Genomic DNA, 17204 nt, shown 5'->3' with positions numbered 1-17204 from the left:
CAACAATCCTGGACACATCACCCTTCCTACCTTACATGTTCATCACCCCTCTTAAGCTCTCTAGGCACGCACTTAACCCGGTGTCATGTACCTGTATGGGAAACCTGATATGATGAGGATGGCCTCATGTACAATTCCCATCCGAGCGTCCTTGAAAATTGGGACAGGAATGCCAGGGCAATGGAAGGCCACAGGTGCCTGGAAGCTGGAACCGAAGACTTGAAACTTGGGATCACTGAAAACAAGTAAGTACAACGGTGGGGGCGCCCAGAATGCACCAAGTTCAGTAGGGACCAGAGCCAGGTCACAATCCAAGTTCAGGAATAGTCAAGTAGGAAGGTACCAAATTGTGTGCAGGATCAATTCAGGGACAAACCAAGGTTGGCAACATGCAGGTGGCAAAGTACAGAATTCATAGGCAAAATCTTGGTCAGAAGTACAGGCCAAGGTTGGTAACAAAGATTGTCAGCAAACATAGACAGGCAAGCACAACCCAGAAGCAGGTCTGATGAATGCCAGGTCAATAACAGGATCAAGCAGGTTCAGAATCATGGGTAACAGAAACTCAAGCTAAAAGACCATTCAGCAATGGTGTCATGCAGAGGCTAGGTTTAAGTAGCCTACTAGGTACCAGTATCTGTGGTGGACATGTCATGTTCTCCATGCACAGAACAACCCTGAACACATCACCCTTCTTCTCGTACATGTTACTCTCTCCTCCACCTTCCCTATGTACACGACAACCTCGTGCACATCATCCTACCTCTTGTACATGTTCTTCTATCGTCTACCTTCTGTATGTACACATCAACTTCAATTACGTCACCTTTTCACTCATGTTCTTCTTTTCTCCAACTTCTCCAAGGACACAACAATCCTTCCTCCTCTACATGTTCCTCCCTCCTACACTTTCTTTATGTACATGACAATACCAACTACATATCACATTTCCCCTTGTATATGTTCTTATCTTTTATAAATTATCCATGTACCCAAAAACGCTTGTCCCTTCACCACTCCTCCTGGACATGGTCTTCTCTCCTTCGCTTTCTCTTTGTATATAACAACCCCAGTCACATCACCCTTCCTACTGGACATGGTCTTCTCTCCTCAGCCTTCTCCTTGTACATAACAACCCCAGCCACATTACCCTTCCTCCTGGACATGGTCTTCACACCTCTGCCTTCTCTTTGAACACAACAACCCCAGCCAGCCACATCACCCTTCCTCCTGGACATGGTCTTCTCTCCTCAGCCTTCTCCTTGTACATAACAACCCCGGTATCGTCATTCTTCCTGGACATGGTCTTCTCTCCTCCACCTTCTCCTTGTAAATAACAACCCCAGCCACATTACCCTTCCTCCTGGACATGGTCTTCTGTCCTCCGCCTTCTCTTCGTACATAACAACCCCTGCCACATCATCCTACCGACTGTACATGATCTTATCACACTTCCTCCTGTATACGTTCCTCTCTTCTATAAATTTTACAAAAACAATGGTCCCATCACTCTTCCTCCTGAACATGGTCTACTTTCCACTACCTTCTCTTTGTACACAAAAACCCCAATCTCATCATCCTTCCTCCCGTACATGGTCTTCTCTCCTCTGCCTTCTCTTTGTACACAACTCCAACCACTTCACCCTTCCTATGCATGATCTTCTCTCCTCTGCCTTCTCTGCTTATGTAATATCCCTGGACATGTCAACCTTCCATCTGTCGACTTTTCTCTTTCCTCAGTCAGGCACTGCCCTCCGCACTACCTCTAGCTGTTATTTATTTTGCTCTTGCTGTGCATTTACAGGTGCGAGAAAAGGTCCTTCATTCAGCAGCAGCCATGGCCTCCCAGAAACCAAAAAAACAAGTAAGTTATATATTTTTTTTATTGTCAACAAAAGGAATAATACTGACCCTCACCGGGGAACACCTTGGGCAAGAGTCCTCCATCCACGCACTGACAGAGGACCCCCACAAACACTTCTAAAGGGTGGTGTTTTCTAATAGTGACAGTTGCAAACCATGCCTCATAATGGATGGTTGCGTGGCCACTTATAGGCTTCACTGGAAACACATATGACTCAGTGAAAACCCAGAAGGGCAGCAGCCTACAACAAGAAATGCCTGAACACGAACTTTGATAGCAGGACTGCCAGGTACCAGTTTCGTGAAAAACCTTTAGGCCTCGTTCACACCGGGTGCGTTGAACTGTACTGATCTCAGTTGATTAACACAGGCTCAACACAAGGATAAAGAAAAAATAATTTCTACGTGCCCAGTTCAAACCAGTGAATGTGTTGTGGAAGACAAGTGTCATCACACATCAATGGAGCAATCAGATCCCTATAAGCACTCCCCGACAAATCCCCAGGTCCCTTTCGGAGGACAGGATGTGAGGAAAAGGCCCTTGTTCCTCACCGTGGTGATAACATACCTTGCAAGGGGGGGAAGGTTTTGTCTTTTTTCCCTTGCAAGGTCACCTCGCAATGTTGAAAGCCCCCCCCCCCATACCTGACCAGGCCACATGCCTTTCAACATTGGGGGGTAATCCCCCCCCCATGTTTATTGAAAAAGGCTTCTTTCTCACAGCCTATGTCCCAAAAGGAATGTGGAAGTTTGTTGAGGGTAATTATGGGAATCTGGAAGCCCTCTATATAATAAGGGGGTCCCCAGATACCTACACCCACCCATTGGGGTAAGTACAGAGATTGTAAGTATTCTTTTTATGTTTATTGGTACAATGTATAGTATTATCACTGATAACTCTATTAGTGTCACTAGTGACGTCAGTGGCAGTTAGTAATCCCCCCCCCACGTCATTTAGTGTCAGATTACCCGCCACACCATCACAGCCCCATTATAAGTCCCTAATTGCCGCCATTACTGCTAATATATATATATATATACAGTATCTCACATAAGTGAGATACACCCCTCACATTTGTGTAAATCTTTTCTTCTATCTTTTCATGTGACAACACTGAAGAAATGACACTTTGCTACAATGTAAAGTAGTGAGTGTACAGCTTGTATAACAGTGTAAATTTGCTGTTCCCTCAAAATAACTCAACACACAGCCATTAATGTCTAAACCGCTGGCAACAAAAGTCAGTACACCCCTAAGTGAAAATGTCCAAATTGGGCCCAATTATCCATTTTCCCTCCCCGGTGTCATGTGACTCGTTAGTGTTACAAGGTCTCAGGTGTGAATGGGGAGCAGGTGTGTTAAATTTGGTGTTATCGCTCTCACTCTCTCATACTGGTCACTGGAAGTACAACATGGCACCTCATAGCAAAGAACTCTCTGAGGATCTGAAAAAAAAGAATTGTTGCTCTACATAAAGATGGCCTAGGCTATGAGAAGATTGCCAAGACCCTGAAACTGAGCTGCAGCACGGTGACCGAGACCATACAGAGGTATAACAGGACAGGTTCCACTCAGAACAGGCCTCGCCATGGTCAACCAAAGAAGTTGAGGTCACGTGCTCAGCGTCATATCCAGAGGTTGTCTTTGGGAAATAGACGTATGAGTGCTGCCAGCATTGCTGCAGAGGTTGTAGGGGTGGGGGGTCAGCCTGTCAGTGCTCAGACCATACACCGCACACTGCATCAAATTGGTCTGCATGGCTGTTGTCCCAGAAGCAAACCTCTTCTATATTTTGGCCAAAATGTATGAAGAAATTTTATTTTTATTTTTTTATTGGATATGTTTTATAGCATTAAGTAAAAAATATTGTTTTGTTTTTTTTTGTTTATATTGCAAAAAATAAAAATCCCAGTGGTGATCAAATACCACCAAAAGAAAGCTCTGTTTGTGTGAAAAAAAAATTATCTACATTTCGTTTTGGTACAGTGTTGCATGATCGAGCAATCACCAATTAAAGTAGCACAGTGCTGAATAGCAAAAATGGCCTGGTCATGAAGGGGGGGGGGGGATCTTCTGGAGGTCAAGTGGTTAACAGAGTACAAAGGTTGCATGAAATTCTCTACATGATTTATTTATTTTTTATTGTTTGGCATTTACAGAAGGCCCCTCATCCAGAAGCAGCACACACCCAACAAGAGTAAAACCAACTGGAATGTCGGGTAAGTTATACAAGTGTACATATTGGCCAGCACATGACCAGGGTAGCTCAGAGGTAACCAACCATACTACTGATACTTAGCCCCCTATACCTCCAACCCACCCCCCCAGGTCCCACTAAACACAGGACACTGGTTGGGGTTAAATGGCCGTCCGGCCTTTTATTAAACAGCAAAATGAATAAATAACAATTTTACCAGTTACACCAAAGCTAGATGTCTCCAGCCGCTAGAACATCGACTCGGGGACATTGACACTTCCCCCACAGACCTTACAGGTCTACCACTATCTGGTCCCTCTTAGAGGACCACACCCAACCAGAGGACACCATACCAACGATGGTTCCCCACTCGTATCCCACCGACAGATTTTTTTTTTTAACCCCATCCAAGGGGTCCCAACAGCCATCTCCACGCCTACACCCGAAAAATCAACTTACCCTATCACAGGGAGGGAGGGCGAGACGTTCCTCTGATGTCTTCCCAACATCGACTGCTATGGTAACATCCCCTCCGCCAGTCTTTTCTCCTTCGCTCCTCCCTATCACCCCGTCTACTCACCAATCACGTAAGTAATAAACTACCACCTATCTCTTTGGCACATTAACCCTCAACTGTCTGGTTCCCCTTCCACCCTGTCATGCCAGCCCTGCGCTTTATTCGTTCCTCCTAGCTCCGGGCCTTCCTCCATGGGTCAACAATCACCGTGCAAAGGTTTCTTTATTGTAGAGAGATCACATCACAGAGGTAGGTGCAACGTTTCGGAGCCGCGCAGGGTCCCTTCGTCAGGCATGTGATAAAGTGTAATAGTGTCAAAGCAGAATATAAATACATCAACCACCAATCAGAACATGCAAAAACTGAAAAAAATGGTAAACCCCCCCCCCCCACTGTGTCGTCATTATGACGTCAAATCCCACCAAAAATCGTTAAAAAATAAATGGTAACCAAGTAACATTAGGCAGGCCAAATTACTAAACTTCTAATACTGGGGAATGCAGCCCACATGCATAGCGTCAATGTGTATGCAACAGATCGGGCGCATCAGCCAGATGCGCCGGATCCGAAATAGCAGTCACTAGGATCCAGAGGTAAGGTTGCCATTCAGTAACGCCGGTGTTCTGCCGAGAAAGTTCCTCTCGGCGGATAAGGACCCCCCTCTACTGCGCAGGTGCTGCGCCTGCTTAGTAGGATCCGGCGGAAATAGCCGAAGCGAAATAGACTAGAAATCAGCTGTACACGGCGCCTGTAAGAGGGCCCCTCGCAGGCTCGCTTCGCTTGTCACGCTTCGGGCACGGCCTCGCTGCACTTGGCACTTTTTTATTCTCCCTCTAGGTCCACTTGGATGGTGGGGTTTGAACCTGGACCCAGGGCGCAGGCGCCGTGTACAGCTGATTTGAAGTTTTTCAGCTTCGGCTATTTTCGGCGGCTCCTAGTCATTCGTACTGCGCAAGCGCAGCGCCTGCGCAGTACAGAGGGGTCCTTATCCGGCGGGGGAACTTTCTCGGCAAGACACCGGCCGCTAAATCACGGCGTGCCACGTATGCCGCGCATGCGCTCATAGCGACAGGGTAGCGGGAGGACGCCTACCTGCGGGGCAGCCGTCGCCACGGAAAGCCGTGATGTAAGGCCGGCACAGCATTAGGTATACCACCGTGATAAGAAAAGTGAAATGCCCCGTACACACGGTCGGATTTTCCGATGGAAAATGTGTGATAGGACCTTGTTGTCGGAAATTCCGACCGTGTGTGGGCTCCATCACACATTTTCCATCGGATTTTCCGACACACAAAGTTTGAGAGCAGGATATAAAATTTCAGACGCACAAAGTGCCACGCATGCTCAGAATAAATAAAGAGATGAAAGCTATTGGCTACTGCCCCGTTTATAGTCCCAACGTATGTTTTTTACGTCACCGCGTTCAGAATGATCGGATTTTCCGACAACTTTGTGTGACCGTGTGTATGCAAGACAAGTTTGAGCCAACATCTGTCAGAAAAAATCCTAGGATTTTGCTGTCGGAATGTCCGATCAATGTCCGATCGTGTATACGGGGCATAAGCGTGTAGAAGCCAAGCTAGGAAAGGCGAGAGACTAAAGAAGAGTGATAAAAGATAGGGGAGAAAAAGCGAGAGAACCGAAATAAAAGAAGAGATGAATCGGAGAAAGAGGGGGAATAAAAAGAGGAAAAAAAAGGAAAACAAGGGGGAGAAAAAAGGAAGAAAAAAAAAGAAAAGAATAAAAAGAAAGAAAAGGAAAAAAAAGACAATAAAAGGAAAAAACAGGGGAAAAAGCAGGAAAAAAAAAGGTTTGAGAAAAAAAAGAGAAAAAAGGAGAAGAAAACTAAACAGGAAAAATTGTGGAGGTGGAAATAAAATGAAAAAAAATAATGATAATGAAAATCAGAGAAAAATAAAAATAAATAAAAATAAATGAAATAAATAAATAAATTAAAAATAAATATAAAATAAAAAAATACCGCTACGGGTTTGTTGGGGTCCACCTGCTCGCCCCTTTTCAGTCTTGGCCAAGGCTACCCTAATGTTGCTTCTGGAATTGTTTTTTGAATGGGCCAACCGTCTTTCCCACATAGGTCAATGTGCAAGAGCATTTTAAAGATGTACACAAAAAAAAAACTCTGTGTCGTATCTGATACAGGTTATGTGGGTGTGAAAAGTGCTTGCCGCAAATAAGTGAATCGCACACATTACAGTTGTAACTGTAGCAAGATCCCAGGCCTCCTTTAGTCTAATGAGAACCTCCAGTGCCAAGAGCTGCTCACATCCTTCCATATAGAGTGGGTTGTAAGGAGCCATAGTGGGTGTAATGCAAGATAGATTCATGGGCGCCAGAAACTTCTGGAATGCAAAGAGATGTATTTTCTCCTGAACAGAACAGTGGGAGAGAGGGTTAGGGCCAGGACACCCTCAGGTAGTTGCGAGGTCAGTTAGCAGACTCCGAGACTTCTACAGGTAGACAGCCATGCAGGGAAAGGCATTCCGGAAGACACCACATCTGCATGTGCAAGAGCGCTGTCTCCTATGGCAACAGTCTTGGAACAGTTTCCTACACAAGAAAAGGGTGGGTGCCGCGCTGTTCCCAGCAGAGTGAGACAATATGCTGCTGAAGGTAGCAGTACAGATAAAATAATTAAATGATAAAACAAGCATAATATACAAAGTGCCAAAATCTAAACACGTTGTTATAAAGCTTCTACAAAACATGTGACGTGATATACGCAATAATAAGTGGTAATAACAAAGTGCAAAAGTGCAGAGATCAAAAAACTAGTAACACTGAGATGGGTGTACAATACGTGCAACACGGAATAATCTGTGCAAAGTGATAAAATGTGCAAAATCTGCGATGAATAAAACTTCAAGTGCAAGTAACCTATGCAAAATGCAATGCAGTGTACGGCATACACACAGCGATCGAATTGTGCCAACTGCAGAAACTATAAAAAGTCCAAATAATTCCAGGGTGTGGAGGATGCAATAGGACTGTGAATAAAGTCTAATAGAAGTATTTCTTCTTTATGTAAATGTGCGTTCCAAATGTGCAAATACCGAAGTAAAGTGCTTGGAGAAATGGGCGTCTCCTCTTCGTGCAAAAAAAATAACACGCCAGTGAGAAGTGGTCTCTTACCTTTCGGTAATGAGGTAACCGCATAAGAATAAATACTGGTAATGGCTGCCTCTCCCTTGTGTTCCTGGACCAGGGTGGGGTTCTTTCTATGCCTTTGTCCCTCGGTGGATGCAGGAGGAGTAATGAAAAAAAGGAGGGTACCGGATAGTGTAGTATTTTCACCAGTAGTAGGTATTTATTAATAAGACATGAAGATACTCACATAACAAACCAGAACAATACACTCATCTCCACGAGCAGCGAGCTCCTTTGCCTACGTCAGCATAGAGTGCCTATGCTGACGTAGGCAAACGAGGCACTCTATGAGCTATGAGTAAGCACTTGGTTTAAGTGCGAAACGCGTCAGCTATTCTTGTACCACCCCACAGTCGTGTTTTGTGCACCCCATGATCCTGTATTTGGAATAAAAAGACGGATTTATTCATTCTGGTGTGTGGCTGTCCAGGTCTTCTTGTTCTCTTCTACCTCATCTTATTGTCCTATGGGTTTGGCTTGACCCATATTCGGTGCATGCAGCAGTTCTGCCTTTACTCCCTCCTTTTGCACATGGTAGCGCAGGAATAATTATATATTTTAGTTTCCTACACAAGCTTCACCCCACTGGCCTGCTCTGTCCCTAGCTTGGCACTCAAGATACTTCTCGAACTTCACCCCACCGGTCTGCTCGGTCCCTGACTTGACAACTCTGCAAGCGTCACCTCCACTGGCTGGGTCCCTGGCTTGGCACCTGCTGAAGTTTCCCGATTCTTCACCGTCCCCAGTTGGTGAGAATTCTGCTCCGGTACTTGCTTCAGCTACTCACTGTGGTCTCCGGTAATAAGGTGGTTGGTCCCTTGGTGGGGACAGCTTCCCCTTTACCTCCCAGCACGACAGGTTCTCCGGCTGGCAGAACTGTCGCTTCCGGTTGGACTGCAAGCCGCAATCCCAACCCTGCGCTGCTCTCTTGCTTCTGGATAGGCCCTCAGACAGCCTAGCAGCCAGATGTGCCCAGGATATGCCTAATCTCAGGCCTAGCAGTCCGGGGCAGACGACACACGTCCACCCAGACAGCCGTCCAGGTGGCACAGAACCCCGATCACCTGACTCCACCCAAATATATAGGTTCTCCCAGCAGGCCAAGGGATTTAAGAAAACCCCTGCCCATTGGCTGAGATACCCCATATACCCATAATCTGACCTTGCTTTGCCCTTCTCTTATCTAATGTCACCAAGTGCCCGGGCCACCCAGTGACAGAAGAGAGAAGTGCAACAATTCCAGACTTAGGGTGAACTCAATTGATCCCTAACAATGAGCCAAGGTAACTACACCTGGCAGGTAAATTTAGGAGCAACCCTGCCTAAACATCAGGGTGCTACACAACATTTGTAACAACCCATTTTTTGGGATATCTTGGGTGGAGCTTTGGCGTATTTATGTCTGGGATCTGCCTGTACCAGATGGTCACACAGTGTCCTACCACGTTTATGAGCTATCATGGGTTTGGTCCTGATGGTAGGTCCTAATGACCTATCGGATTGCAAAATGTTCAAAGTTGCATTCTGCTGCCTGTTTAATCGCACCCGATTCCTGATTGTATGTGTGGATGAACAGTGTACAAACAACGGGGCCCGAGGCCCTAGGCCGATTAGATAAGGCTTTGGCAATGGCACGATCATGCACCCAAGTGGGTTTGGTGTATACCACCAAAAGAAAGCTCTGTTTGTGTGGAAAAAAAATGATATAAATTTAGTTTGGGTACAGAATTGCATGACCGAGCAATCACCAGGTAAAGTAGCGCAGTGGTGAACAGCAAAATTGGCCTGGTTATGAAGCGGGGGGGGGGGTGTAAATCTTGTGGAGGTCAGGTGGTTAACAAAGTACAGAGGTTGCATGAAATTCTCTACATGATTAATTTTTTTTATTGTTTGGCATTTACAGAGTCTCAGGCAGAAGGCCCCCCATCCAGAAGCACCACACACCCAACAAGCGTAAAACAAACTGAAATGTCAGGTAAGTTATACACCCTTACATTACAGACAAAACAAGTAGTACCGCCCCCGAGGAGCACAAGAAGGCACATCCCTCCGTCTATGGTATGTTATGAGGAAGGCTGCAGACGAAACGCGCTAGGATTCTGTGAATCGACTATTTTGTAACCTATAAAGAATGTGTACAAAGAAGCATCCGAGTTGCTGGCTAATATCTTTAAGGACTTAAGCGGTGGAAAGTGAACGCCCTACCCTGAGCACCGGCTTTCTGGTCTCTTATATCTCTAAAAACAGCAGTTGAGCTTGGGTGAGTTTTTCCCACACCCCTCCCTCTACTCACACTCAGAGGGATTTACAGTGCCTTGAAAAAGTATTCATACCCCTTGAACTTTCCCACGTTTTGTCATGTTACAACCAAAAAACGAAATGTATTTTATTGGGATTTTATGTGATGGACCAACACAAAGTGGCTCATAATTGTGAAGTGGAAGGAAAATGATTATTATTATCATTATTATACAGGATTTATGTAGCGCCAACAATTTACACAGCACTTTACAATGTAGAGGGGGGACAACACAATTACAGTTCAATACAGAAGGGACGGGAGGGCCTGGCTCGTAGAGCTTACATTCTAAAGGGAGGGGGTGCTGGTACAAAAGGTAATATATGTGGGGAATGATTTGATGGGGGTGATAAAATAATAAATGATTTTCAACATTTTTTACAAATAAATATATATGTGAAAAGTGTGGGGGGGGCATTTGTATGGCACCCCCTTTACTCTGATACCCCTAACTAAAATCTAGTGGAACCAATTGCCTTCAGAAGTCACCTAATTAGTAAATAGAGTCCACCTGTGTGTCATGTAATCTCAGTATAAATACAGCTGTTCTGTGAAGCCCTCAGAGGTGTGTTAGAGAACCTTAGTGAACAAACAGCATCATGAAGGCCAAGGAACACACCAGACAGGTCAGGGATAAAGTTGTGGAGAAGTATAAAGCAGGGTCAGGTTATAAAAAATATCTCCCAAGCTTTGAACATCTCACGGAGCTCTGTTCAATCCATCATCGGAAAATGGAAAGAGTATGGGACAACTGCAAACCTACCAAGACATGGCCATCCACCTAAACTGACCGGCCGGGCAAGGAGATCATTCATCAGAGAAGAGCCAAGAGGTCCATGGTAACTCTGGAGGAGCTGCAGAGATCCACAGCTCAGGTGGGAGAATCTGTCCACAGGACAACTATTAGTCGTGTTCTCCACAAATCTGCCCTTTATGGAAGAGTGACAAGAAGAAAGACATTGGTGAAAGAAAGTCATAAGAAGTCCTGTTTGTAGCTTGTGAGAAGCCATGTGGAGGACACAGCAAACATGTGGAAGAAGGTGATCTGGTCAGATGAGACCAAAATTCAACTTTATGGCCTAAAAGCAAAACGCTATGTGTGGGGAAACTAACACTGCACATCACCCTGAACACACCATCCCCACCATGAAACATGGTGGTGGCAGCATCATGTGGTGGGGATGCTTTTCTTCAGCAGGGACAGGGAAGCTGGTCAGAGTTGATGGGAAGATGGATGGAGACAAATACAGGACAATCTTAGAAGAAAACCTGTTAGAGTCTACAAAAGACTTGAGACCGGGGAGGAGGTTCACCTTCCAGCAGGACAACGACCCGAAACATCCAGCCAGAGCTACAATGGAATGGTTTAGATCAAAGCCTATTCATGTGTTAGAATGGCCCAGTCACAGTCCAGACCTAAATCACATTGAGAATCTGTGGTAAGACTTGAAAATTGAATGTGAGGATCCCTTGCGCTACCTAATGGACCAAAGTGAATATGTAATGTGAAAACAAGTGACACTCAATAGCTATGACTGGCTGCAAAATCTAAAGTGTTCACAACACACATAATAATCAATGAAAGTGAGGGGTGATCTTGCTCAGTAATAAATGGTCACAAACAATAAATAATAAATAATGAATAAATAAATGTTCAGTGATGGTGCACCAAATAAAGTCCAAATAATGTGAAAACAAAGCAGTTCTTGGTGATATAGCTTCCTCTAATAAATATTATTCATTCGGTGCCTTCACACGATTGTTACGTGTTCTCAGAACTCTCACCTCCAAACGGTGAATATGAAGCCTCAAAGATAGAGGAATATCCAGCCTTCAGGCTCCAAGCCACAGGAGACAATGCATCGCCACAGGCTCCTCTATATGATGTGTGAACAGCTTCTCAGACACTCAACGGGATACCGATATCCAAGCTCCAAACTTTAGGCTTTAAGCTCCCAATATAACGCTATGGGCTCCAGTTTACATAGGAATCAAATAGATAAAAATGCCCTCCATAGTGTAGGAAGTTAAAACCAAAGAGTAATTTATTAAAGCCAAATGGATTCTTACATTAAAAACAACATTAAAAGTGCAATTTGATAAAAAAAAAACGTGGCATTTGAACGCCTTCTCATATCACTTCAAGGTCGGCGTCTCTCTCCGGCCACGCTTTACGCGTTACGTCACGACACGTGACTTCATCGGGGGGACCAGATTGGCTGTTGGATTATCATATTTATACACTAGAAACAGGAAGTGGTTTGGCGGCCATTTTCTTGTAGCCGATGTCTGAATCAGACATCGCGGTCATTTTCTAAGTGATTCGGCAATGTGATATGTTTGAAATAGAAGACCCTGAACACAAAAAGACAGCAAGGCTATTTTCTTGTGTTATGTATTAAATTAATTGGCCATTTTTAAAACATTTAGTAAGGCCAGTGTTATTGGGATATTGCGGCCATTTTCCAAGAGATACATGAATAGATAAACTCAACGTGAAAAGACAATATGGCCATTTTCTTGCAGTTTCTGTTAAATACGTCGGCCATTTTCTTGATGATCAATGATGGATATACCAAAGTATTCCACATCATAAGTATGTGAAAATATATAAGATAAATCACATCTTCAAACTGATATTGCACAGGGATCATGCTTAACTCGACATATAAAATGTCACACACCGGAAATGAAGTGCGAGGCATGACAAATATAATATGACAAATCCAGTTAATAAAGTTAATATGACATAGGTGAATGAATTAAAGGTTACTTAAAAAACAGATATTTACAAATCTATCGATGCTCCGGAGCAGATAGTATATACACTATATTGTCAAAAGTATTGTGACGCCTGCCTTTACACGGACATGAACTTTAATGACACCCCAGTCTTAGTCCGTAGGGTTCAATATTGAGTTGGCCCCGACCTTTGCAGCTATAACAGCTTCAACTCTTCTAGGAAGGCCGTCCACAAGGTTTAGGAGTGTGTCTACGGGAATGTTTGACCATTCTTCCAGAAGAGCATTTGTGAGGTCAGGCACTGATGTTGAATGAGAAGGCCTGGCTCGCAGTCTCCGCTCTGATTCATCCCAAAGGTGTTCTATTGAGTTATGGTCAGGACTCTGTACAGGCCATCCAAGTTCCTCCGCCCCAAACTCGCTCATCCATGTCTTTATGGACCTTGCTTTGTACACTGGTGCGCAGTCACGTTGGAACAGGAAGGGGCCGTCCCCAAACTCCTCCCACAAAGTTGGGAGCATGAAATTGTCCAAAATGTCTTGTTATGCTGACGTCTTAAGAGTTGCCTTCACTGGAACTAAGGGGCCAAGCCCAACCCCTGAAAAACAACCCCCCACCATAATCCCCCCTCCCCCCCACACCATTAATCCCCCCTCCACCAAACAACCCCACACCATAATCCCCTCCATCAAACAACCCCACACCATAATCCCCCCTCCACTAAACAACCCCACACCATAATCCCCCCTCCACCAAACAACCCCACACCATAATCCCCCCTCCACCAAAGAACCCCACATCATAATCCCCCCTCCACCAAACAACCCCACACCATAATCTCCTCCATCAAACAACCCCACACCATAATCCCCCCTCCACCAAACAATCCCACACCATAATCCCCCCTCCACCAAACAACCCCAACACCATAATCCCCCCTCCACTAAACAACCCCACACCATAATCCCCCCTCCACCAAACAACCCCAACACCATAATCCCCCCTCCACTAAACAACCCCACACCATAATCCCCCCTCCACTAAACAACCCCACACCATAATCCCCTCCACCAAACAACCCCACACCATAATCCCCCCTCCACTAAACAACCCCACACCATAATCCCCCCTCCACTAAACAACCCCACACCATAATCCCCTCCACCAAACAACCCCACACCATAACCCCCCCTCCACCAAACAACCCCACACCATAATCCCCTCCACCAAACAACCCCACACCATAATCCCCCCTCCACTAAACAACCCCACACCATAATCCCCTCCACCAAACAACCCCACACCATAATCCCCCCTCCACCAAACAACCCCACACCATAATCCCCCCTCCACCAAACAACCCCACACCATACTCCCCCCTCCACCAAACAACCCCACACCATAATCCCCTCCACCAAACAACCTCACACCATAATCCCCCCTCCACCAAACAACCCCACACCATAATCCCCCCTCCACCAAACAACCCCACACCATAATCCCCCCTCCACTAAACAACCCCACACCATAATCCCCTCCACCAAACAACCCCACACCATAATCCCCCCTCCACCAAACAACCCCACACCATACTCCCCCCTCCACCAAACAACCCCACACCATAGTCCCCTCCACCAAACAACCTCACACCATAATCCCCTCTCCACCAAACAACCCCACACCATAATCCCCCCTCCACCAAACAACCCCACACCATAATCCCCCCTCCACCAAACAACCCCACACCATAATCCCCCCTCCACCAAACACCCTCCACCAAACAACCCCACACCATAATCCCCCCTCCATAAAACTTTACACTTGGCACAATGCAGTCAGGCAAGTACCGTTCTCTTGGCAACCGCCAGACCCAGACATGTCCATCATATTTCCAGACAGAGAATCGTGATTCTTCACTCCAGAGAACACGTTTCCGCTGCTCTAGAGTCCAGTGGTGACGTGCTTTACACCTCTGCATCTGACACTTTGCATTGCACTTGGTGATGTAAGGCTTGGATGTGGCTGTTTAGCTATGGAGACCCAATCCATGAAGATCTCTACACACTGTTGTTGTGCTAATCTGAAGGCCACATGAAGTTTGGAGGTCTGCAGCTATTCACTCTGCAGACAGTTGGTGACTTCTGCACACTGTGAGCTTCAGCATGCGCTGACCCGGCTCTGTCATTCTACGTGGCCTAACACTACGTGTCTGGGTTGTTGCTGTTCCTAATTGCTTCCACTTTGGTACAATTCCACTAACAGGTGACCGTGGAATATTATGTGAGACCAAAGACAGGTGACAGGTCCTCTTGGGTGTCTACTAAAACCCATAGTCTCCCTTGCCCTCCACTGCCGCTAACCAAGCACAGATTGTACTTGATTGACTGCTTACCTGGATACACTAGCTGAGCAATGACAGCTCTGAACCTGGAAGTGACATAAAATATACGTTGCTTCCAGGTTCATTATTAGCAGGGAGATTGAGGTGAGTCATGACTAAGCACCATTGGGTGTGAAACGCGTCAACTGGTCCTGTCATTCTGTTAGTTGTTGTGATGTTATACTGATTTTTTATTTTTTTTTTGTATTACAATTAAATGGTTGTCTCTTACTTTCTATGGTGTGCGATCCATACAAGTGTATCTTCTTACCCTGGTCCTACGTTTCCATCATGGGCACCACGCGGATGGAGGGAGGGTTCTGGGCGGCATTGCCTTTGGAGCCCTGTAATAGAGATCAGGCGGCTCTAGAGCCTCCCCGATCACTTTTACCTTAAAAGCAGCACTGGAGCAGCACTCTCCCTGACTTCTCCCATACCTCCCGTGTCCCGCAGGAAAGGGGGGCGCTATGTCCGCCTCTTGTGGTTGGACTTCCTGCAACAAGATAATTTCCCCATCTTGTATTTGTAGAGGTGTAACGCTGGTTTTCTTTTCTTTTTTTTTTTTACAGCCTCCACCAGAACAATCATTATAGTTGTTGTTGCCGGTCTGTTTGTGATTGGGGTCTTTGTAGGTTGTTTAATATGGTGTTTTTGTTGCGGTAAGTAGAAACAAATTCATTCATTACTTTAAAAAAAAGAAGTCTTTGTGTGTTTTTATGTATCTATGTATTTATTACATGTATATTTTTTTCCCATTCATATTTGTAACGTTATTCCATTCAGGGATCAAATTGACACTTTGTATTCTATTTATGAAACATTTGCTGGATGAATGTCACAATCATTCTCCCAGCCCGCACAAGTTTTCCCCGTACATGCTCTAATACGATATTTCCTATGATCGTCAGCTCCATCTAATGGCCAAAATGCTGTATTTTTCAAGATTGAGGTATTTCAGGAAAGAAAAATACCACCTTTTGGCCACTAGATGGGGCCGACGATCATAGGAAATAATCACATTGCAGAAAATGCGGGGAAAATTCGTGTAGGCAAATGCCTGTGATTTTCATCCAGTTGCGTTCACAGATAAACTAGAACACCTGGTGATCTCTGCCACCAAATGTAGTCATTTTTGTATTAAAATACAGCGATATGTCTGAAGAATTTCCCATTGATTATATGGAGACAATATTGAAGTCTGTTGGTCTTATTAAAATGTATTTACAGCCCAAACTTTTTTTGGATAGAGTAGAGAAGGGCTAAAGATGAAGATTATTCTTAAATTTTATCTGCCCCCCCCCCCCCCCCCCCAATTAACATGATAATGACATTATTAATTAAAGCTTTTGCATTTCCATTACATACCTTATTTTAGCCCCAATGATGTGGACACCTGGTGTAGGGGGGGTACTCTGATGGGGGCACCTGATCTAAGTGGGTACTCTGATGGGGGCACCTGGTATAAGGGTGTACTCTGATGGGGGCACCTGGTATAAGGGGGTACTCTGATGGGGGCACCTGATCTAAGTGGGTACTCTGGTGGGGTCACCTGGTGTAAGGGGGTACTCTGATGGGGAACCTGGTGTAAGGGGGTACACTGATGGGAGGACTTGGACTAAAGAGTACTCCGATGGGGAACCTGGTGGAAGGCGGTACACTGATGGGGAACCTGGTATAAGTGGGTACTCTGGTGGGGTCACCTGGTGTAAGGGGGTACACTAATGGGAGCACTTGGACTAAGGAGTACTCCGATGGGGAACCTGGTGTAAGGGGGTACACTGATGGGGGTCACCTGATGTAAGGGGTACTCTGGTGAGGTCACCTGATGTAAGGGGTACTCTGGTGAGGTCACCTGATGTAAGGGGTACTCTGATGAGGTCACCTGATGTAAGGGGTACTCTGGTGAGGTCACCTGATGTAGGGGCACTCTGATGAGGTCATCTGGTGTAAGGGGGTACTCTGATGGGAGCACTTGGTCTAAGGAGTACTCTCATGGGGCACCTGGTGTAAGGAGGGACTCTTATGGGAGCACCTGGTGTA

At 45.5% G+C, this 17204-nt stretch overlaps 1 protein-coding gene across 13 annotated transcripts in view; it reads left to right on the top strand.

The window, feature by feature from the left end:
- LOC141129497 (uncharacterized) overlaps positions 1 to 17204 on the top strand; it is a 72661-nt gene that overhangs the window by 16466 nt on the left and 38991 nt on the right. For all 13 annotated transcript variants that reach the window (XM_073617567.1, XM_073617563.1, XM_073617559.1 and 10 more), the window contains 4 exons: positions 1805 to 1864; positions 4024 to 4083; positions 9647 to 9718; positions 15734 to 15823. In XM_073617567.1, coding sequence (XP_073473668.1) covers positions 1805 to 1864; positions 4024 to 4083; positions 9647 to 9718; positions 15734 to 15823 — 282 coding nt within the window. The remainder of the gene's footprint in view (positions 1 to 1804; positions 1865 to 4023; positions 4084 to 9646; positions 9719 to 15733; positions 15824 to 17204) is intronic.

This window comes from Aquarana catesbeiana, linkage group LG02, assembly GCF_042186555.1.
Source record: "Aquarana catesbeiana isolate 2022-GZ linkage group LG02, ASM4218655v1, whole genome shotgun sequence".
NCBI lineage: Eukaryota > Metazoa > Chordata > Amphibia > Anura > Ranidae > Aquarana > Aquarana catesbeiana.
This window is presented reverse-complemented; position numbering and strand designations above follow the sequence as displayed.